The 23,225-nt window shown below is 32.5% G+C and overlaps 1 protein-coding gene across 1 annotated transcript; it reads right to left on the reverse strand.

Annotated features, from left to right (window-relative positions):
• Nucleotides 1-368: 368 nt before the first annotated feature.
• Nucleotides 369-13,058, reverse strand: Tbce (Tubulin-binding cofactor E). The gene is made up of 7 exons (XM_085953850.1): nucleotides 12,618-13,058; nucleotides 10,526-10,635; nucleotides 8,213-8,392; nucleotides 7,689-8,106; nucleotides 5,885-6,016; nucleotides 5,629-5,785; nucleotides 369-2,182 (listed from the first exon to the last, which is right to left on the reverse strand). The coding sequence occupies exons 1-7, from the start codon at nucleotides 12,960-12,962 to the stop codon at nucleotides 1,845-1,847; spliced, it is 1,680 nt and encodes a 559-aa protein (XP_085809976.1). The 5' UTR covers nucleotides 12,963-13,058; the 3' UTR covers nucleotides 369-1,844.
• Nucleotides 13,059-23,225: the final 10,167 nt, after the last annotated feature.

The raw sequence follows: 23,225 nt of genomic DNA on the forward strand, positions 1-23,225 counted from the left end.
TGACGTTGCATAAGTCTGTCAGCGGAGAAGATTGTTGAACAAGTGTAGAAGATTGAAGTAATATATTATAATGAAAGGTCTTCACTAATTTGACGGATATTCTACGTTTGATTCTGAACATCCTTTTAGGCATATCATTTTGATGTTGAACTAAAAACAGATAGCATTTGAATCGCATAGAATCAATAGAAGATGATAGCAATGTTATAATTCATTTTGAAAAGTTTAAATACTTGTGTGCACTTCTTGCATAAATAGCAAAAGACAAGAAGTTATTGATCTTAATTATCGACTGAAAGCATGAAGTGAAGATTAATAAATTAATTGTTGCCATGTTTCTTCTGTTAATATATTATCATTATTTTGTTAATTTGTACATAAAAAAAGACATGTGAGAAAAATACAGCGCTTAAATTATAATCATTCCTTGCACACTTGAGCTTAGGGATACCTGGATTTACTTCTTAAAAAAAGGAATGCACACACCAAGCAATCTGTCATCAAGAGATGATGTTTCAGTAGATATCTACCGTACTGACCCTAATGTAAGCCAAAGTTTTTGAGGAATTTTTGTATTCTACAACACACTTGAGAATCGAGGACCGAAAAACAAAATATATTGTAATTGTGCAGATTTGTTGTCACACATTTTAATATTACATGGACGGTGTTTAGAATTGTACAGCAAATGGAATAGGTTTCTGATGTCTTCTGGTATTCGATACATAGCTCTGATCATAGATGGAGGGCAATCAGGTGCTATATTATACCCTCATTGGTTTACGGTGTCGAAGTCTATATATTAAAGGAACATAAGAAAACTAGAGGCTTTTGAAATATGGTTGTATCGGCATTCCATAATATTCTTGGCTGATTACAATACCAATGAAGGGATTTTAAGATGAGCCAATAAGACGAGACAACTTATAGCTAATATTAAAGACAGAAAACTGGCATACTCCGACCATATTTTCCACGATGAGAAGTATGATTTACTCCAACTCATAATGCAGGGGAAGGTAGAGGTTCTCTTGGCTACGCAACCCCCGTAGTGGCTCAATGTCCAAGGCGTTGGAGATCTGATACGACTGGCCCAGGATAAGAAGGTGTACTGCAAGTTACTCACCAACATTCGATTGTAGATAGCATCGAAAGACGAAGATGTTTTATGCAATACATAATCAGTTTAGCTCTTAAATACTTTAAATAATTTCATTTTAAACGAGTGGTGCAACGATTATTATCTGTTCCGAAAGTTGTCTCTGTGATGGGGTATAAACGGCTAGCTTAAAGAGTCACATTTTTCAAGTTTCACAGATGAAAATGCTGACCAATTTTACCGTGAATGTCTTTTAAAAATGACATAGGTAAACCTATCTCTTTCTATGCCGCAATTAGATAATTGATGTAATTAACTTGATGGAATTTTTCAGTTATCAAAAGTTGCCTGTAAATCGAAGTTTCGTATGGTCTGATTTGACATTATCTCGCCTACTGCCTAATTTTTGTATTTAAAAAAATCCATATACCTACTGAATATGTAAATTCTGTTAGGTATAGCAAAATTCCATGTAACGAGAAACCTCCAAGCAAGAATTAAGTGTAGACATATTCAGCTTGGTGTTATCGCTTAAAAAAATCAAAAGTAAAAGACACGTCCACATTAAAGATTGAAATAATTTGAAAGACTAAAAACTGAAGAAGTTGGAGAAACGGGATGATTGATAAGTTAGAACTTTGGCCTGTAGCACCATCGATTAAGAAGATGAAATAATCATGCCTAAGCTCAGTCGGTCAGTTTATGAGAGTCAATACGATAGTCATCTATGAGAATATATTTAACTCTATCTCCATTTAACCAAGACAATATCCCCATTATTGACAGAATAATAATCCAATCCTTTGAGTTGATTATCAAGCGGTATAATCATGTTATCGCTGTCATCACATTTGTTAGTGTATCTGCAGTAGAGAATGGGCGATCCCTTAGCACCAATATTCTTCATGGAGAAGAGTCTTCTAACAAGGGCGGAGAGCTTCTGGACGGTCATGGAGGAAGGCAGCTTTTTCTTGAACAGAACGCCAGTCACCTCGTCCTGAAGGAATATCTCGATGAGCCGATTGTTTATGGCCCACGAGTTTTCTTTTAGCTCTAATAGGCTATCTTCGGGTAATCCGTGTTCTGTAAACAATTACAACATTAACACCATGTGGCTGTCGGAAGGTACTACATACCATATAGATGGCATATTATTATATTATTCTCTACACAGTCATTTAAATAATGTGTTGTTTGTGCAAATAAATTGAAAATACCCAATGACTTTACAAATGCTTTCAAATCACTTAAAACACACAAGAAACAAGACTGTTCACTAGGACTAATGAAAAAAAAGATTTGATCCCACCATGATTTGACCAACCATTCTAGCAATAGAAGCTTAAAATTTTGTTTTTGATATTTTCCATAAACCTCATTAACTTGAGCTTTGCAATTTGAAAGTCAAATGCATATTTTATAAAAAATTGACTAGGTAACCGAACCTATTCACTGAATTTCTATGATGCTTTAATTTTTCGAATGTTTTGTCTATTTCAATTATACAGTTCACGGGAATTAGCGACAGACGATGTATTATGATAAATCTTTTTTTCAATTTATGATTACTACACAATACTTCAGGAAAACTATATAAAAAAAATCCAATGGTGTATGCAATTTATTTAATGATTAATCAACACTCGAATGTTAATTGTGTTGAAACAAAGCCGTTATCAACACACAATAATTGTTGTTTTGAAATGTCTGAATGTCTGTAAAAATACGTAGGTAATACTTTTATTCAATAAAGTTGTGAAACTATCCGCACAGACAATTCGTGGGTCGGGATGTGTAGTCAGGTAAGTCACAAAACAGCAAAAATGAGATATGAATGCCACTATACTAAAAAAAAATAATCTTTCGTTGTGTGTAGTCAGGTAAGCCGTACGTCTCACCATTTGCGAGATGCAGTTTCAGTCAAAACATATTTTTTATTTTACAGGGTGTGCACACAGTTAAGTCACATGAGTAGTCAGATAAGTCAACATTTTGTGTGACTTACCTTACTACTCATATTTGGCTTACCTTCAAACGTCATACCTACTCAGTGTTGATTTTGGTGAATCTAACGTATTTTTAAAGATATTTTGAGAAATTTTGAAAAAAAAATAACAGAACGTAAGTAAAATAGTCATATTATAATAAATTATGACTTATATAAATAAGTATGTGTATTATTTGTAAATAATACAAAATATACCAAATTTATCGAATTTGATTTATTTAAATCTAAAAACACGTACACAATATCCAAACAAATAATCTTGCTACTAGGTTCAACCACATACTCCAATAACTTGTATGTTGACGATTCATTGATAGCATAAAAGATCCTGATTTTAGTATTCAAGAATTATTACAGTCTAATTTACCGACATTGAAGAACCACGCCCTTCATGCTCAAATAGTGCTTCCACGATTACACATCACAACGATGTTTTAACCTTTTATCCTCGTTCTCGATTGAGAAGTAATAATCACCAAAAATGTAACTTAAGGGATGATACAAAGCTTTCAGAAATGATAAAAATGTTGCACGAAATACTGGCAAAAGTTACACAACAAGTACCTATACTGGAAGTTATGAATACGAAAAAAAGTCGTATCAGACAAAGCGAACAGGAAAACAACATTTTCGCCAAGTAACCGTTCAATAATTCTTGACTGTTGAACTGTTACGGAAACCAATTTGTAAAGGTTGTACACTAAAAACATTACGTGAAAGTCACATTTTTTTTGAATATGTTTTAAGAAAAAAACGTGCGACTACTTCCGGTATACTTATTCAAGAAGATGCAAGAGGAAAGATATCTCTAAAAACAAAGATAGCGAAGAAGATAGGCAAATAGCAAAGACACATATACTCTCAATTCCATCATTATGACAGTCATTACTCTAGAAGGGAGTGTCAGAAAATACTTACCGCCACATTTGACAATAACTGTGATGTATTCTCAATATTTGAAGAGTATTAGCTCTACTCCCATCAATATTCGTTTATATGCAGAAATATTCCATGGCATGAACTTAACATTCAAACGGCCAAATAAAGATACTTGCCAAAAATGCGATAAACTTAACTCAATTAAGAATTCCACCAACGATGAAGAAAGAAATAAAACTCGTGAGGAATTGAAAGAGCATCATGACGAAGCTGACTTTGCATATTCAGCTAAAAGTTGTGATAAAGAGTACTTGCAATATTCCTCTTGCCAAATTGTAACATTTGACATGCAGCAAAGTTCCCTGGCCTTTTACAAACGACATTTGACAGTGCATGATTGTGATAATAACCAGGGATATTGCTATGTATGCCATGAGACTCTTGCTAATAGAGAAGCTAACGATATTGCTTCATGCCTGTTCATATACTTAACCAAGGGGATACATGATAATATTAAGCATTATGATCATGTATTCTGATAGATGTGCGGGTCAAAACAAAAATAGCCACGTAGGTGTAATGTGCATGATAGCAGTAAAACATTCTGAGACTTTAAACAAAATTGATCACACTTTTTAGTCCCTGGCCACACACATATGGAGTGCGATAGTGACCATCGCATAATTGAGAAGAAAAAAAAGACATATAGTGGAACGATCGAGCATCCTCATGATTGGGCCAAATCAATGTGTGAGGTTGCAGAGAAAAATCCTTTTATAGTCACTGAAATGACTCGTGCAGATTTTTTTAACTACTCGGATCGATTAAAAGGACCATTGCCACTCAGAAAAATTGACACAGATGGGAAAAAGTTTGTTTGGAGAGATGTTTAGTGGCTTCAATTCAACAAACACGAACCGGGAATAGTGAAATTTAAAAGAACTCTCGACGAGACGACTGCATTTTAACAAATTTCATATATAAGACGAGACAAGACGAAAGATTTGATAGACTTACTTCCATACATTTCATCGTATTATAGAGAATTTTGTGAGTCACTTGAGACATCTGAGATAGTCAGTGATATTTAACCTGATACCATTGAAGAAATCCATACTGAAGTTTAATAATAACGATGAACCTTTATAATAATCAGGTTTGTGTGCCTTTTCACTACTTAAATAACATTAAAGTAAAAAAAAAGTTATAAAAATGCTACTTTTAAATTTATATAATATTTTGTTCAATAAACCAATAAGATTTATGTATAAAATGTGTGTTTTATTGCTAATATTAGTCGGATTAACATGAAAAAATAACAATATTACTTTGTGCGTAGTAAGGTAAGTCAATCATTTTTTGTGCAAATCCAGTTAAGTCAATTCCTTTTTTTTTTCAACCAATTAAGTTTTAATGAAACAAAGTAGTTAGAATACTTCTAGGACATATAATTGAAAGCCAATTACATGTTATTTGATTTGTTACCCATAAAAAAACATAACTATGATTAGGGGAATGTGGGGAATTTTTTTGAACTTTGTTTTTGCTATATCTCAAAATGACAATTTGTGACTTATCTGACTTCACATCCCGACCCACGAATTGTACAGATACAATAATAACAATGCAACAAAAAACATACTTGCGACTAATTGTTGAAATCTAGAATGTTCTAGAAGGAATTCTTTTGCATTGTGAGAATCAGCTTCAAGTTTCTTCCAAGACTTTCCGTGCTTCTTTAAATAGTCATATTCGGCGCCCCTTCTGATTTCTTTTGCAATTTCTGAACCGTTCAATTCCTGCAGTGGAAATGTCATTGAGAAATCAATTATAAACTGTCGCAGATAATCATCTAAAAGTTTAATTATCTTTTAGGTAAGCAAGTGTTGAGGTGTTACCTTGAGGTTCCCTATCCTGGCAATGACAAGCTGACAGCAAGTGTCGTAATCGTCTTCCTTCAAAATTGGGTTCTTCAGGAAGTAAAGTTTTTGTAAGGCAGATAACTTGTTCAGTTCACTCACCGATCGCCACTAAAAATAATAGGAATGTTATTTTATAAAATGCACCCATCATTCCACTATTCGTCAGATATAATAAAATGACTATATGTAATGAATATCAAATTTTATAAACTCTCATGAATTACCACCAAGTAAACAGCTGATGAATCGCTTAAAAAGAAAATAAGATTTATTTACAAATGAAAAAAATGTGGACTACGATAAAAGTATGTAAGCATGGCTCAGGAATGGCAGAATACATTTCCACTCCAAAATGCAACATATGTGTCTCTAAAGCGTGTAAGTAAGGTGAATATTTTCCATAAAATAAAGTTGCAAGCGCAATATTCCATATGAACTTTTTTTGAAAATGTTCAGGAAAGATATTGTTACTCCGCTGCTTGCTTTTGCGTAATTCGAATAGGTTTCTTAAAATATTATTTTTTCTTTCAATACTGAATACACAAGATTTAAGAGTGTTATATGAAGAAAAAAAACCTCAGAAAACATACAAAAGGGTAGGCTAAATGGCAATCAAAACTCACATTTCTAACTGTTCGGCTGAGTGCTCTTATCCTTTGAGCAATCAGATCATGTATGACTCGTGGAAATCAAATATAATAGGTGTTTTCATTCTTCGACAAGGAAAAATGTTTACTGTACGGTTCATTAGCAGTTTTGTTCAACAGCATGTGACAAAAATATAATTTAAAAGTCTTCGGCAGTATCGCACTTACGCCGACGATATAATACATGCTATATGAATGAAATATGAATTTAATATACAGATTTATGACAGCATACTTTAGTTAAGGTATCGAAAAAGGATACCTAAATAAAAGAATTTTAAAGTTATTTTATATAATCATTGATTATTGTAATTAACTGATCAAAGATTGAAGTATACTGAGCCTTTGAAACTTAATCCTAATACGACCCCTTAGGATCAGATAAAAGAATATTATTTTTAGCAATTTTGAGTTACATTTATTGTAGTTGACATAAAATAACATATTACATTAAGCAGTGGCGAAGGATGGAGGTAGGCTGTTAAGATATGATACGATACTGACAAAGTTTAATGTGCACTATTTATGTCGGATCTTAATGCCTACCTTCACCCTTCGCCGCTAACATTAAGAGACAAAAAGACTTTTCAAATAATTCAACAGATAAAAGATATTAATTGAGTTAGCATTTACTTGGTAGAATTCCATTTTAAAAGAAATGAAAATATAAATATAAATTTTGATATCCATTAAAAACCCACTTAGGGTTTTCAAAGTATTAATAGTATTACAATTAATAATAAGTATACAAAGTCATATATAATATTGTTTGAACGAATAAGAAAATGTATTCTGTCTCTATCTATGCGTATAGTATTTAAGCAAAGGCAAACGGCCTATCTGAATAGTCTTGATAATGGTGTTACAAATGAAATAGCTATCGACAAACCTTTTTAAAAAAACCTGTAGAATTTAATATTAATTATATTTTCATTTCTTTCAGATAAAAGATAGTTCAATTATGTATATCCTGAAAACACTTTCTTGTTAATATTAGTGGAATGTAAATTTACTTGTGTTTGGTGTCTCCTGTAAAATGGATACGTTTCTCTAATCCTAAGGAGTAGCATAGTGAATAGAGAAGTAAGTAAGATCAATATGAAATTAGTAAAGTAATACAATGCAAAACTTACGTCGTTTAACATATTTTGTTTTAAATGCAACACCTCTACATTGGAAAATTGTCTAGCTTTTTCATCATTAAAACTATTGTCGAAACGGACTTCTTTGATGCCGCAATCGTTCATGCTGAGAACTTTCAAATTTTCCACCACTCCAAGATTCAAAATGTCCTCCCAACTGACAAAATGATTCCCGTCCAACACGACACTGGTCACATTAGAAAACATTCCGTCGGTGAGTGTTGCCACGTTGGAAATATTGTTGTACGCCAGAACGATTTCTTCGATCCGGGGCAACATTTTCGATATTCTTTCAACATCTTGCCATTCTAGATTGCAGTGGGTGAGAACTATCTTTCTGAGATTTTCAAAGCACTTCGCAAACTTATCTATCTCATTGTTTGATGTAGGCAGTTTTAATCTGTTTTTGCTGGAAGAAAAAGCCATCAACATTAAGTATGGTTGTCTTTTCTTTTATTTTATATATTTTATTAAAAACCATTGGAATAACCTTATTGGCTTATTAAAATAATTACCTTAAATCTAAGGTCGTCAAATGTGACAGTTGTGTGACTATAACAGCGATGGATTTCCAGTCGGCTAAAAGGTTGCGGGATACATCAAGCGTTTGTAGCATTGGACAGAGAGAAGCCAGATCCCCAGCAACGCTCACGCACCGGTCGCCTACGCACGCCTCTAACAGTTTATCCAGTGTCCTGTTACAAAAACATTATTTTGAAGAATATTCATAAATTTAATAGACATTTTATTTCCATCCATTATGAACCTGCTTATTGAATTGGCATTTACATGGTAGAACTCTATTATAATGGTTTTAAAACAAAAATATTTTGTGAATTTTACAATAATTGAGTTATTTATGTTGACAGCTAGCTATTCAGGCTATGAACGTATCTTTAGAACAACACAAGACTATTTAGTATTAACTTAGTGTGATTCTGAAGATGGGTTCACAGCCTGAAACAGCTGTCAACATAAATAACTCAACAATTAATATATAATTGAGTAAAACTTTTGTTTTTAAACCACAAATAAAATTCTCAGATTCAAAAATAAAGTGACATTTCATAAATCATAGTACAATAAATTTAGATGATTTTCGATTGGCAATTTATTATTTTAGTCGAAGATTAACTCATTCGACGCGGATGACACGGCTGCCGTGTCCCCGTTAAGCGGCCGATTGATCCAATTAGCATGTTATTTAAATGCGGTAATTAAAAATTAATTAAAAGGTACGCAGCGATTGTGTTAAGTACACTGTATGTCTTTTGTAATCGACTTGACTTTGACGACTGCCACAATTAGTGGCGCGCTCTATATCTGGGCCTTATTCTGTGACACATCACAATGTTATATTATGTCAACCTGTGTAACACAAAAATATTTTTGATATCTAAAATTTTTAGTAGCCATATTAAAGTAAAGAAATAATTGGTATGTTTTCTTTGACCATGATCTTTAAAAAAATACTGTCGGGTGTACTTCCTTTAATTAATTCGACCGCCACACATTTGAAGAAAGCTGAAGTATATCTAGAGTGGATTAAGGTCAGAAAACACTGTCCTGATTGACAAACCATTATACTTTGTAAAATGTATTATAGTCCGCAAAAAGTTAGCATAACTAATTTGTATATTGTCTGTGGTCATTATAAATAGTTGACATTGTATTGGGTTGTCTAGATAAGTTCTCCTTACCGCTCTTTTTTGTTTCCGCCCAAACTATCGAATCTGTTAATAATAATACCTTTATACAATTAAAACCTACTGCAAGACACATTCTATCGTTGTGTTGGATTAATGAATTCAAGGCCAAAGGGCCAAATTCAAGAATTCAAAATGAGCGGCGGGCCGCAAGTAAAATACCATTTTCAGGTATACACTATTTATTATCACGAAAAATAAACATTACAAAAAAATTAATGAGATGAATGAAACTGTTGTACATTTTTTAACATTTTTTTAAAATTCAGGTGTTAATTTTATAGTTGATATTCTCAAAACTGCTTGTAAATGGGCATCGGAGATATTTCATCGTAAAGAATTTTTATTGAGGTTCATGATCGAAAATGTTTGTTCACATGTATAGGTTGATCCAAAAATAACGAACATTTTTCTTGCATAATCTTTAAGGTCGAATTTGTCTGAATTAAGGGCATTGTAAAATTTGGAGATTTCTTCACGACGATGCAATTCTCTTAAATCAGTGTCACACTGCAGATCAATAATCTCAAGTTGTAGCTCTGTTGGTACACTATCAATATCTATTGAAAATGGATCGCGTACTATTGCTAAGCAAAATTTAATCTATGTTAATATATTTTTTATAATTATAAAAAAGTTATTCGTAATCAGAAGTACAATTAATGATGGCGGGCCGCAAAAAAATACCCGGCGGGCCACATGCGGCCCGCAGTTTGCCCCCCTATGATCTAGAAGCATTATTTTTATCTACAATAATATTAATTTTATAATGAAAACATTCATTAGGAGTGCGATAACTTGGGGTGGATCTTGGCTCCCTCCAATAACACTCTCCACCTGTCCCTATCCGCTTTCCAGTTCGGTATCCACAGTATACGGCATTTAATGACAGCTTAGCATCGAGTTAGCAAATTTTTGGCCTACCTCTTCTCCTGTGTGCTATTGAATTGTTTGACAATACTCTCATTGGTGGTGCGTGTGAACTAGCCAGCACAGTCTCCCTATCTCAATTAATTGGACTGTTCTACGATTTTCCTGCAGACTGTAGAGCTCAGCATTGTATTTTCTCCTTTTGTTGATAAATACTAATTCAAAATAACGAGTTAATTAAAAAATAATTACCCCTGCTTCTGTTGCACTGAATCAAATCCAATCATTTCTATAAAAGGAACTTTGATTTGCTTTTTCCAGTCGTCGATGACAGCTTGATAGAGAGCTGCCGTATCTTCATCCTGAAATAAATACATTCTTAAAAAGACCACCCTACTAATAACCATTATAGGTTCATTCAAAACATAATATGTATTGGACAAATCCTAGAAGAAATCGTTAACTGAATGAAATTTGAATACACATTTTTCCATGCACTGTTAACTAATTAAATTATCAACTCATGTGTTGTTCTTCCTGCAAATAATTCCTAATTACGTTATCTGAGGTGTTTCAAAGTCAATAAAGACATAGCTAGCACGGCTGTGATTTAATTCAAACATTAAATTTTGATATTGTTGCACGCACTAATAATAGATAAGGACGTTGGAACAATATCAATTCCTGACACCATTGATAAATTAAATTGGTGATGTAATTACCCTAAAACCTTATGTACCTTATTTTGGAAATGAAGCATCTATTTTCAAAAACCGATATGTACAAAATCCAATATTTTGTAGTAAATGACATTTTTGTGTTTCAAGCGTAAGTGGTTTGTTTTAATTTTGTGTTTCTTTTTTCCACTCTTTAATATTAGTGGTAAATAACTTTCATCAGCTTTATTCCAACGGAACCCTTAGAATGAACCACACTATTATTTTTAATTATATTCATATTTTTTTTTTTGACGATATCCGATCCTAATAAGATCATACGGGCCTCCACAGAGTGGAGGAGGTTTGTATTGTCAGATTTTGTTTTTACGAGAAATAGATGTTAGCCACTTGCTCAACCTATTAGGTCCATACTCTAACTCATAAACAAATTGAAAAACAATATGTGTACTTGCCAGACCCAGGATTCGGACCTGGGACCTACGACGTCATAGGCTGAAGCTTAAGCCGCGCGGCCATCACTTAATATAATCATATTACTATTATACCATGACACCACTTGCATGGTTTTCTAGGTTAGTATGTATTACCAAAACAATGGTGGAAATGTCACATCAAACTACGGTGCATCGAAACAATCCGGCAATATTTTTTAAATTTTAATGGATTGAAATTTTGTGCTATTCCATTTGAGTAGTTTTTTGCGACCCGGATTTCGCCTTTCGGCATCTTTAGGCACTATGCGCATTCACCAAAATCATATAAATATTTTTTAAGTTAATCAAATCTCAAATATCACAGCCATTGAGCATGCGTGGCACCAGTCTAACCATGCAGTAGTCATTTTCGTTTGACGATTGTCATTTTCATTTGACGATTATTACTTTGAAAAAGGTATTTATTATAATTGTCTACATGGAATAAACTGTTTTTCTAAAAAAAAAAATATAAAAGCCTTGTGTCTACCTCTGCGGCACAATTACCGAAATTTGCAGGTGAGTTTGACACGGCTACCATTTTTGCATTTTCAATATTTTTCCAATATGTAGGCATATTCCTTGCCTTTCAAATTAAATATCATTTACCGGTCTACTTGAATTAGACGCTTAGCACTATGAACAAAGCTAGAATTCTTGAAGAGTTATGACTTCTTCTAATAATTCTCTCTACATATAATTATCTAGATTGGACGCCCCCTGATTTGGTATCTGAAGCAAAAAGCATCGATTGACAGATCCATCTGTCTCTCTGACTGCAAATGTTTGGGGTGCCTATTCCTCTAAGCACTACCGAATTGCAAGCTCTCTGCCGCTTGTTGATCATTCATATATGAGCAGCGCATATGACCTGACTAGCCAAGACTTCTAATCTTGATTGATTGCGATGAAAATATTTAGTACATGCTCATTTCACAGATTCCATAATATACAAGTTTTTGAAGCGTAACCATGGCAACAAATTTTATATTATTGATTTAATAAAAAAAGCAGTACATAATAAATTAGGGACTTCAACAATCACTGATTTCACTGACAGGGATGCATATCAACCAGCTTTTTATTGTTATCTGCTAAGGTAAAAACTTTGCAAACATATGAATTCTAAAATTTTACTCTATTATTATTCGAATTGTATACTTTAAAATAATAATAACAATGTATTTTCACCTCTTTTTCGCCGTAGTATCTCCGGATGGCGTCCGCGCAACTCTGTGACGGGATGAGTTTGTTAGGCCTGACAAACGACCCGGAATTCCAACTCCTAGCTTCGAAATACTTCACATCCCCGACCGAACCGTCGTGCTTTCCTCGGCTGTCATCATCCCAATCGACTCCGTACCACAGTCCCTTGTAACCGCTAACTTCTCCGATGTATTTCACAGTTCCGATAGATTCGTCGCACCTTACTCGGCTTCCTACGCAAATTTCTTCAGTTTCGGCGCTCTGCGTCGGGTGTTCCATGTTTACATTGCACAAATTTTTGGATAATAGCAGTGGAAAGGCGCCCACCATAGTATGAATAAACCACGTAGTGAAATAACAGACGAATACCGAAATTAAAAATTCAAAACAGTTTATATTCTGACAGTTCTGACGTCAGACTGTGGAATAAAAAGATGACAGTCGACTCTGTGCCTGCCACAACAAATAATTATATTTTCCCTGATTTTTATAAGTATACTCAGTCACTCTTTTCCAACTTTTTACAAGATTTTTGAATATCATAAATAAATAACATTTGAATTGTTGCTCATCAATTTAATGATAATATTAATTTGCTTATCAATGTATTTCTAATGTCGATTAGCAATGTGAAAACATTCTGTAGAGACATTTTGAAAAAGTCAGTCCAGATTTTTACTTTGGCAATATTTTCTCATGTTTGCTCGTTTCTTTCGAATCTAAAACTAGTTCATTGTAAAACCAGTAGATGTAGATACCGTACACGATTTGGTTGTAATATCTTCGAGGTGATTGGTCGCTTTCAGGGTTGGTCGTGTACCCTGTTTAGTTTCTTTGAAAAAAGCTGATAGATAGCTTTTATCTCTTTCTTGTACAGGGTGTGTTCGTTTGTGAGTCACGGAGCTGTCTCCCTTCTATCTGAATTGGCATCTGTCTATTTTACAAATATGGCTGACAGTCTGTTCGGACGTCTAGCGGTGATGTCGGTCCGCGAATTTTAGGGATGTTTCAACCCGCGATGACTGGTGTGTAGTGTTTCAAGTGAAAAAAGACTTTTATTAAATGTGCCCTCGTCTTTTATCGCCGGCCTGATTACCAGGGAAAGCGCCGATACGACGACAAGATGAGGTAAGTCTCGAGTTCATCGCGCCCGTCCATCATTCTGCGGAAACAAAATAAATAAATACATCCTTTCTTCGCATATTCGGGATATATTTATAGACTGCGGGTTATGCCCGGTTTATTCCCGCAATATGTTTACGTTCTGGCGGAAATTCCGTCGAACAAAGCTTAATAAATCGTTTCAGTTTAATACCCTTAAATTCTATCTGTCAGTCAGATGTGCAGCGTTTGGCTGCTGTTTATACTAATTAAAGATTTTATCGGATGCTTTAATTACTCTTAAATTAGTTCAACACATTCTGTCGCGTCTGTTTTCGACAACAATAGCCCTTAATTATTCTTTAATTTACGATTTACACGAAGTTTTTGTTGGTGTAAGTGGTCGTGCTTTGTCGTATGGTATTGATTTTTACGTAGCAAGCGTGTTCCACCCTTTTGACGATATGAATGAGTTTAGCATTTTTCTATTTCCTATTTTCGGACATCTGTGAATGGAGGAATATATAGATATTTCCGATTCTTTGTTGTGCAAAGGAAGCATCGCGTAAGGCTTTGTTAAATTTGCGGGAAATCACGCTCTTGTCATTTTGTACGCGAATATTGTATAGCCTGTCAGATTGACTCACCGCCCACCGCATGCCATAATACGAGAATGTTTTTTTTTTATAAGAACGTGTGTTTGTAATCAAATCATAATATTTTCATTGTTTATCATTCGCGCACAATGTTGTGGCTTAAAAAAATAAATAGCGCTACGTAATAGTTATGTTCCCATAATATTTAAGAAACACGTTTTCTTTAGAGTTTTCCTCCCCCTTTTATTTAGCCTAGGTAAAGCGAGCACCTCGTGAAAAACAGGAACGTGACCAATTTTTTACAACCCCTCGACGTTCAGTCAATAAAATTAAAACATTTTCTTTTTTTCCAATACCTACCTACCTACTAACCGATTTAAGTAATATTAATTGACGATTTGTGAATAAGATAAAACAAAATTAATAGGTAATGTTTTTTTATCACAGTAATCAATAATACAGTCCGACAAATTGATTAGAATCTAATCACGATTAATATACCTAAATCTATTTCAAATTTATTACATAATGCTGATTTTAGAGAGTTACTATTTTAAAAAAATCGCATTAAATACTTAGGTAGTAATTTTCTTTTTCGTATCTACCATCTACTTATCTATGTCTGTTTAATAAATCAAACGTGTATCATAAATTTGCGTCGTAGGAGCATTAAATGACAAATTCAACACACTATAAAGAATAAATCATTTTCCAGACAGACCTCCCCCACTTTTAGGAAATATGTATTGATAATTTTGTAATGTACGCGCGATATGGCGAAAACAGGTTTGATGTAAATTGAAGCACACGAAATCATTCGAAAGAAACGCATTTCCATACATACCTACCTACCTACCATTTTAATAATAAATAGGTATAATCAATAAAATATTTACACATGGCCATATTATTATAACTACGCATATTAAAAAATCAATCTTAGTGTTACCATACTAATAATTATTAATTCTCGTAGAAATGTAAACAATGTTTGTTCATTAGCCGTTCGTTATTATTACTCTTCCAATTTCAAAATGATTTCAACATGTACTTATTGCATAAAAGCCTGTCTTCGGCATAACCTTTAGTATAACATTTTCTGTTCCTAATTCAGTTTTAATTTTTTTAAAAGCAGATTGCTTTAACACATGTTTTTTTAAATGTCGAAATTTCGTAATTATTTTAGCTGTGTGTACACTAACTCCGAATGGATAACATACTAAGTACTTGCTGATCATTTAACCATATTATAAATTGAATGTAGGAATTCGCTTGGATTGAAACAATTTTAAATTGTGTACCTACGTCGTAATAATCATTAGGTATTGTAGTGCCTATCCATCAAACTCAAGTTTGCTCTTAGTTTTACCTGTATCTGCCACTGTATAATTTTATAACGGATTATAGTGTTTTTTTTTATAATCGTCTGATACAACAGTTTGTCAAGATTGTTACATGCCTATTTGAAGACCCCCAATGATCCAGGTGATACTATGATAATGACAATTCGTCACACAACAAAGTCAACTACTGAGGTATTGCCGAGGCCTTTAGCCTGCGCGCCCATCAGACGGCCGGCCGATGCAACTATGTAAACCGACGGTCGGCGGTTGAGCATAACAACAAGCAAACCGTGTATAATATTGTGTACTGTCATTAGTATGTATAGGGGGAGTAATAAAGCGCGGTAAGGTATACACGGGGGCGAGAAGTGCGTCGAGAACGTCTGGTGGCTAGCCCACTGACCACCCGTTGATGGGCCATTGCGTTGAGGTGCACCGGTCGGCCGTCTAATGGGCGCGCAGGTTAACTGTCCATATGTCATGTGACTTTTGCGGCTATCTTTCCGAAGAAAAAATATCTATATCTATCTAATTTTCAACCCGAGGCTTAATTAGTCAAGAAGAAAATGTGTTCTTGTCAGAAAATGCTGGTTCACCAATGTATGCGACTATTGTTTATGCCTCCATGCATTTTTTTTTGTTACGCATCGATAAAATTTACCGGGGGAAAACACGTCAAAAACAACGTCATAATTAGACAGAATGCAGGTGGTTAAATTGGTAAACCACATTGGTCAAAATTCTATGGATGTAGGACACTGTAAATACAAGGTATGTTTCCGAATTATGTATGTTCAGTAAAAAATGTTACATTCTTAAATCTTCTAAATTATTCATTGAATAATAAAAATAGTTTAGTTAAATGTTATATTTCCCTTAGATATGATTTCTTCCATATTACCCATAATGGGGTACGTTTTCTTTATTGGTACGTTACTTACCAGTATATCAAATAAGGCTACTCTCGCCCTACACAGTTGGGAAACACTGGTATACGATAATTCAATGTCACGGGTGTTTTTCGCGGTGCACAATTTAAATGACATTGGTTTATAATAAATTGGCTACAACCGCAGTAGGTGCTAATCTCCATTTTCAGCGGGGTCGACCTGCGCAGTGTTTTCCACTCCTTTCGGTCCTTCGCTTTCCGTTGATACGTATGTAGAGTATATGCTTCATAACTTTGCACTCCGGCTCTAGGATGAAATCATGTAATAGGTATATTCTAGAAATATTTTCTATTTATTTATTTATTTATTAAGTACTTACTACATACCAGTGGCGAAGGGTGACTTTTGGAAAGAGGTAGGCTGTAGAGATCAGAGAAAAATAGCACACTTGTAAGGTATACTTACAGGACATAAGAAGATAATACTTACGATATTAGTACTGATGAATAATAATATGTGCACACACTGCACACTAATGACAACGACACACTGAATCGTTGAAATTTCAATAGCTCACCGACGGTATACAGTTGAGCGATGAGTTTAAATTATGTATTTTCATAAACATTCATACACGTAACATACGCCCAAAAATATATCATTGGTGGCTTTGACAAAAGCCGTTGTTGTCATTTTGCCATTCAAAACACTTCAAGATATTTCAGTAGGTAATTAATATAAAGGCTTACTATAATTAAGATCATTTGTACTCTAAGTCAATTCGTCTGTTTTTCTGAAGAATTTTTTTCAAAACATCATAAAATGTTTGCCCACGTTTTAATTTAATTAATAATTCTTTTTCAATAGCTATAATTGAACGATTCGATAATCTAGTTTGATTTTGAGTATTTTGACAATATGTGTGGACACATAAACGTCAAACTCGAAAACGATATTTTTTAAATTTGATCCGTACTACAACAATCAATGACCAATTTCAATTGGAAAAGTAGACATTTTTACAAATAATTTGTAATTCAAGCACTGACGAATGACTTAGGGTACAAAACAATATAATCTATCCACATTCAGAACACAATAAATCACTGAATTGTCTCACAAAATAAAACTATACCACCATGTATTGAACAACAATCTGACTGAATTAAAACGATATAAATTATGTTTGTCTATGACTGAACTAATCTAAATAATTATCACGAGATACAATTATTTGTTATTTTTAAAAACAATTAATAATTATATCTGCTTGAACCCAATAGACATTATTTTTTTAAATCATCTTATTTATTTATTATTTGCTTAAAGCGGCAGGCATAGACAATAAACTTTGCAAAAAGAGTTGGAAGCGGGTCTCTCGGCGCTTCCGAAACGCGACAAAATTTGTAGACTTGCTTGAAGAGATGAGTCATCATAAGTATAGAAAACAATTTTCGATTATGTTGTCAATAATCGTCATTCAAAGAACAAAAACAGATGTCGCTACTCGCTTGTAATTTATTGTTTGATTCTAAACTTGACTAATTTAAACAGTCGGGCCAATCTACATTCAAATTCACATCATAGATGACTCTTAATATTTTAAAATATTCCATATGTCGACGGCCCCAGGAAAAACCATGATAAGTCTGAAAATAGCGTTTTAAGTTTTATAAGCTTTTTATAATATCATATTTTTTGTGCATGTCCTGTAAAAATTTCAGGTCTCTAGCATAAAAATTGACAAAGTTAGGTTTTCGACAATGGTGCTCTATATCTACATATCGCATCGACCAAATTTGTGTTCACATAAATATCCGAGGAGTATAGTCATATATCAATAAAAAAAGTGTACTGCGTTTTATTTTACGAGTAAGAGGGTTGTTATACTTGCTATAACAGTCTTTAACGGAGATCCTAATATACGGCATGGTTTATATTGACGTATCACATTAGTTTCAAAAAATATATTGGTTTATCTTCGGAAAATATTGGAATTTGCAGTAGGTAAATGCAGTTTTAGTTAAAAAGCTACTCATAAGTCACTAGTACTAGTGTTTTATTATCAAAATATTATATTATTGAATATAAAACAAACAAAATAGAAAAGAATTATTTTGTACTAATATAGGTAGGTACTTATACTATACTAGGACACAGTAATAATGTTTAAATATTAATTTTGATTCATCAGCCAATTTCAATCCACCGCAAAATAAAGACCTCCACAAGCTTTCTTCGACTATTTTCGGTTAATTACTCTTCTACTTAGATACCCAAAAAACAATGTTGTAGGTAATGTTTAAGTTTGAAATTGTTATATTATTTGATAATAAACAAATATCCAATAGAAAACGATATGGATATATCATTATAATAATTCACTGTTTCAATTATTTAGATGAGTAAAAAAAGTATGTAATTATAAATAAACTTAATTTAAATAAGTAAATACTTAGCAGAAAACGACATATTTTAATTAAATATTATTACCTATCACTAGAAAACAAATTGTTTTGCAATTAAAAATGTACCCACCTAAAATATCCGATCATGTCCGATCCTAATGAGGCCCCCCACAGATTGGAGAACAGGTTTTGTTTTTACGAGAAATGGATGTCAGCCACTTGTTCAACCTATTAGGACTCCGAGCACAAATTGAAAAACAATTTGTATCTATTTTTCAGATCCATGATTCGAACTCGGAACCCACGATGTTATAGGCGGATGCTTATACCTATAATATTATGTTTTAACTTCAAAACATTATTTTATTTTCGGTACAGTATGACACATTTTGATTAAATTAGTCTTGTACATCGATAATAACAACTAGGCAGTATTTTCATGTTTAAATTACAAAATATTTTATTATTTAAAAGGAAGGACTTACCTAGCTAGCAAATACAAGAGAGTTTATTTTATTATTTTTTTAGCTAAATTCTTACTAATTACGGAATAATATTTATGACTTAAGAAAGTGAAAAAAATCATTTTTATTACCTACACTTTGAAATGGTGAGAATTTCCGAAAGGCTTACTAGTTGATTGGGACCGACTTAAGCTCATTGTAATAATAATACTATGAGTTCGGCTAAAAATAAAAAAAATACGTCCTACGTGTTAATAGTATTTTTGCAATAATATAAAAGGGTTTATATTATTATTAGTTTGTACATTGAATATTTTTCGAAAACGAGCTCTGTGGATTATAAATTATTATTGCATCGGTCACCTTAAAGGGAGATTAGCCGGGTTTTTTGAAAACTTATTTTATCTATTATTTTCAATAGAATTTTACCGAAAACCGTATATGAAAATAGTCAGTTTATGAAGCATTTATTGTTGTCTAGAATCTAGGTAAGTAATGTATATAAGATGAGATTAAAATTTGGTATCTGGTAGGTACCTATACTATTGAACAAAATATCAATTGGTTTTAAATCTAGTAAATTATTTAGTAATTTATTGAATATGATTGTTTTAAAATATGAAAACTAGCAAAAATAGTAATTAATATTTTATCTAAGTTAAATCGGTCGGAGTTATACAATTTTTAGATCGATCAAAATAAGTTAAATAAAGTGATATGAATGACAACGGATATTAAACGGTGTTTTGTTGATAAATAAAAAAACTCTACGTAATCGATTGGATTAGATAACATAATGTATCATTTAAAGAAAATACTACTTGAAAGCCAACCGTTTAGAAAAATGCAGATTCGTACCACGATTATTTAAATTTTAAACTAAATATTACAATGTTGCGGAGGTACATACTTATTTTAACTTTCCAATTATATTAATGCAATCATGACACCTCGTATTAATTAACATAACTGAGTTCAGTTAAGACGTACTTATACTGATGTTTCATGATTTATGTTGACAATTAAATATAATCCATCTATGTTTACTAATCGGTAATTAAACTCATATCAACAATAAACATTAGAAAAACACAACGATAGTTAATATGATCACTAGATCAGTATTTATAAGCTTATAATTACAATTTTACAAGATCAATTACCTACAGAAAGATAATATCTTTATGATATTATCATGTTGCAAAAATTGAATTGAAAAAAGAGAATATAAGGTAGGTACTGAAAAGGTTATCACTCTTGTTACATAAGAACTACATAATGTTGAATCAATGTTATTTTAGATAGGTAATTACCTAATCGTGATTATAGAATGTGTATGTTATACAAGCCTAGTATAAATTTTATATGAATTTAACTTCTGCTGATGAACATTTTAATAATGCTATCTCATTTGATAACGAAAGTAAATTCAGCTGTCTTTAAATAATAATTATTAGGTTATAAATAACACTTTCCTTAGGTTTATTAGTATTAAAATTTTTGAAACTAATAAACCTACTTAAATATATTTTTTCCAACATTTCGATGCTTTGGTAGGTACATTTGTGCCAAATTGTTATGTATAATATTATATTCCACTAGTTATTTAATATTTTTGTATTTTTATATTGAAAAATCATAATTATGCGTGTTCTAAAGTGATAATTACTAATTTAATTCACTCAGTATATCCTTTATGTAAACTATTAACGAACTTACAATGATTTATTTAATGAAATATATTATCTCTCTGGTTTCGATAATTGTACTGAATATTAATTAAATTAAAATTGTTCTACTGATATACATGACCATTAACATTATATTGTTTTTTTTCTATCTATTCTATATTTTTAATGAAAAATTTGTTACGAAGTAGGTATAAAAAATAGATATTTTATTGATGGTGTAGTAAGTAGTGTTATGTACTAATTTCCTCATAACTTCTTTATTATTCCATTATAAACATTTTTCCTGAATGTTTATTATTTCGTAATGTACATATTCTGATTATTTATATAAATATCAATAATAATTTGCAAAAAAACATAAAAAGTCATACTTAAATACATTTAAATTATAAAAACTCCGTATAAAAATATATATATATATCAATATGTCCCTATATCCCTTGTTAAGATTTTATAGACACGCTGTACTATTTCGAGTTAAATATTGCGCAATGTCAATTTTTCCGTAAAAGAGCGTTATAACTATAGTTGTAATTCATAAAATCGTATGGAGTAAGAAAAATGCGACGTTAAATAAGGTTTCTATCTCAGAATATGAATTTGTTATGCGGAGTCAGTAATCTATTTCGTCCGCGCAAAAGCATGTTGAATCGAGTCGAAATATAAAGTGCGTAATATTATTCCAAATAAAAACGATTTTTGGACATTATCTCAGCTGTTAATTAATTAATCACCATTAAATTTTGATAGGAATATAGACCATAAAATGGTCTATCTGATTTACTTAAATGAGATAAGAAAAAACTTACTCATTTTATATGATGAATTTAATAGCGTAAATATTTTAGTTTTTTCGCTCTCCTGAACATTTATGATTTTAGACTTATCATGGTTTTTCCTGGGGCCGTCGATGTATTTAAATTTGAAATAAATACTTGAAGATATAGTTTTCTTAGAAGGTAGGCTTTAAATAATCGCTTAGTATAGAGCCTTCGCCACTGCTACATACATACGAGTGAATATCATTTGATATCATTATATGCGAGGTAGTCAAGCAAAGAGGCATTTATCTTTTCGGATGTTACGGTATTAAAACTTTTATTTAATTCTTTAGTTCGAAGCAGACTTGAGAGTGGGTCTATTGTTTGGGCACCGCATCAGTTGAAGTATGGCCTTATGGTGGAGAGGGTTCAGAAGAAATTTTTGAGACTCCTTTACTTGAGGTTGTATGGATACTATCCGTGGCTTTATCCAACTGACTTTCTCTTAGGCATGCTTACATACTGCAGTCTGCAATTTAGAAGAAATCTTTATTTAGCTACGTATTTTTTTCAACTTATACGAGGTATAAATGAGAACTCTGCCATTCTGGGCAGTGTTGACCTGTGTGTCCCTGATAACTATCGTAGAAATAGAGACCATCAGTTGTGTATTCTCCCAAGGTGCAGAACCAACTGCCAATTGGGAGGCCGATAACTATGTTCAACGAAATTGCTTCGGGTGTTGATATATTCCACCTACGTGAGGATGAGATAGGTGGACGTTATTTTATGAATTCTTAAAATAGGGTCTGCTTAACTCATCCGGTGTACTTTCTTGTACCTATCTAATTTATATTTTTTGTATTTACATATCTCTACTTTTTAACTCTACTTCTAGTTTAATAATATACTATCTATCTCTATACTGATCTATCTCTTTTTTTATGTAATACTGTTTTATATTTCTTTGTTTCTAAATGTCATTTTGTGAACGTCTTAAACTTATAATATGTAATGTCCACAATATGTTAAAAAGAAATAAATTGAAATTGAAATCAGTGTAGCAAAGAGTGTAGAAAAAGTGAAAAGTTATAAAACGTATACTTCTACGTCTCCGTCACGTCATATTGTATGCACGCGTATTTCGAGTGCGTGTTATTGCGTATTATTTCTCGGTTACATGTAAATTGTGTGTATATAGTTTGTAGAATCACAGTTCATCGGAAACAGATGGCCGTATAGCATTTAGATACAAAAAATGACGGGTTGTTTGTCTAGCATTTCTCCGTGAAGTAAGTTGTACGTATGTTACAAAACCATTAAATTTATATGCGGCGCT

The sequence above is a fragment of the Rhyacophila brunnea genome, unplaced genomic scaffold (assembly GCF_057557595.1).
Source record: "Rhyacophila brunnea isolate RB1 unplaced genomic scaffold, BYU_Rbru_1.0 scaffold_4, whole genome shotgun sequence".
Classification (NCBI taxonomy): Eukaryota; Metazoa; Arthropoda; class Insecta; order Trichoptera; family Rhyacophilidae; genus Rhyacophila; species Rhyacophila brunnea.

Bases quoted from the DNA above. Each gene is read 5' to 3' on its own strand.
- Tbce (XM_085953850.1), bottom strand. From the start codon at position 12,962: ATGGTGGGCGCCTTTCCACTGCTATTATCCAAAAATTTGTGCAATGTA. The intron at 10,636-12,617 runs GTGAAAATACAT...TATTTATTTCAG, and splicing joins GATACTACGGCGAAAAAGAG to GATGAAGATACGGCAGCTCT. The intron at 6,017-7,688 runs GTAAGTTTTGCA...TATTATTTTTAG, and splicing joins AACAAAATATGTTAAACGAC to TGGCGATCGGTGAGTGAACT.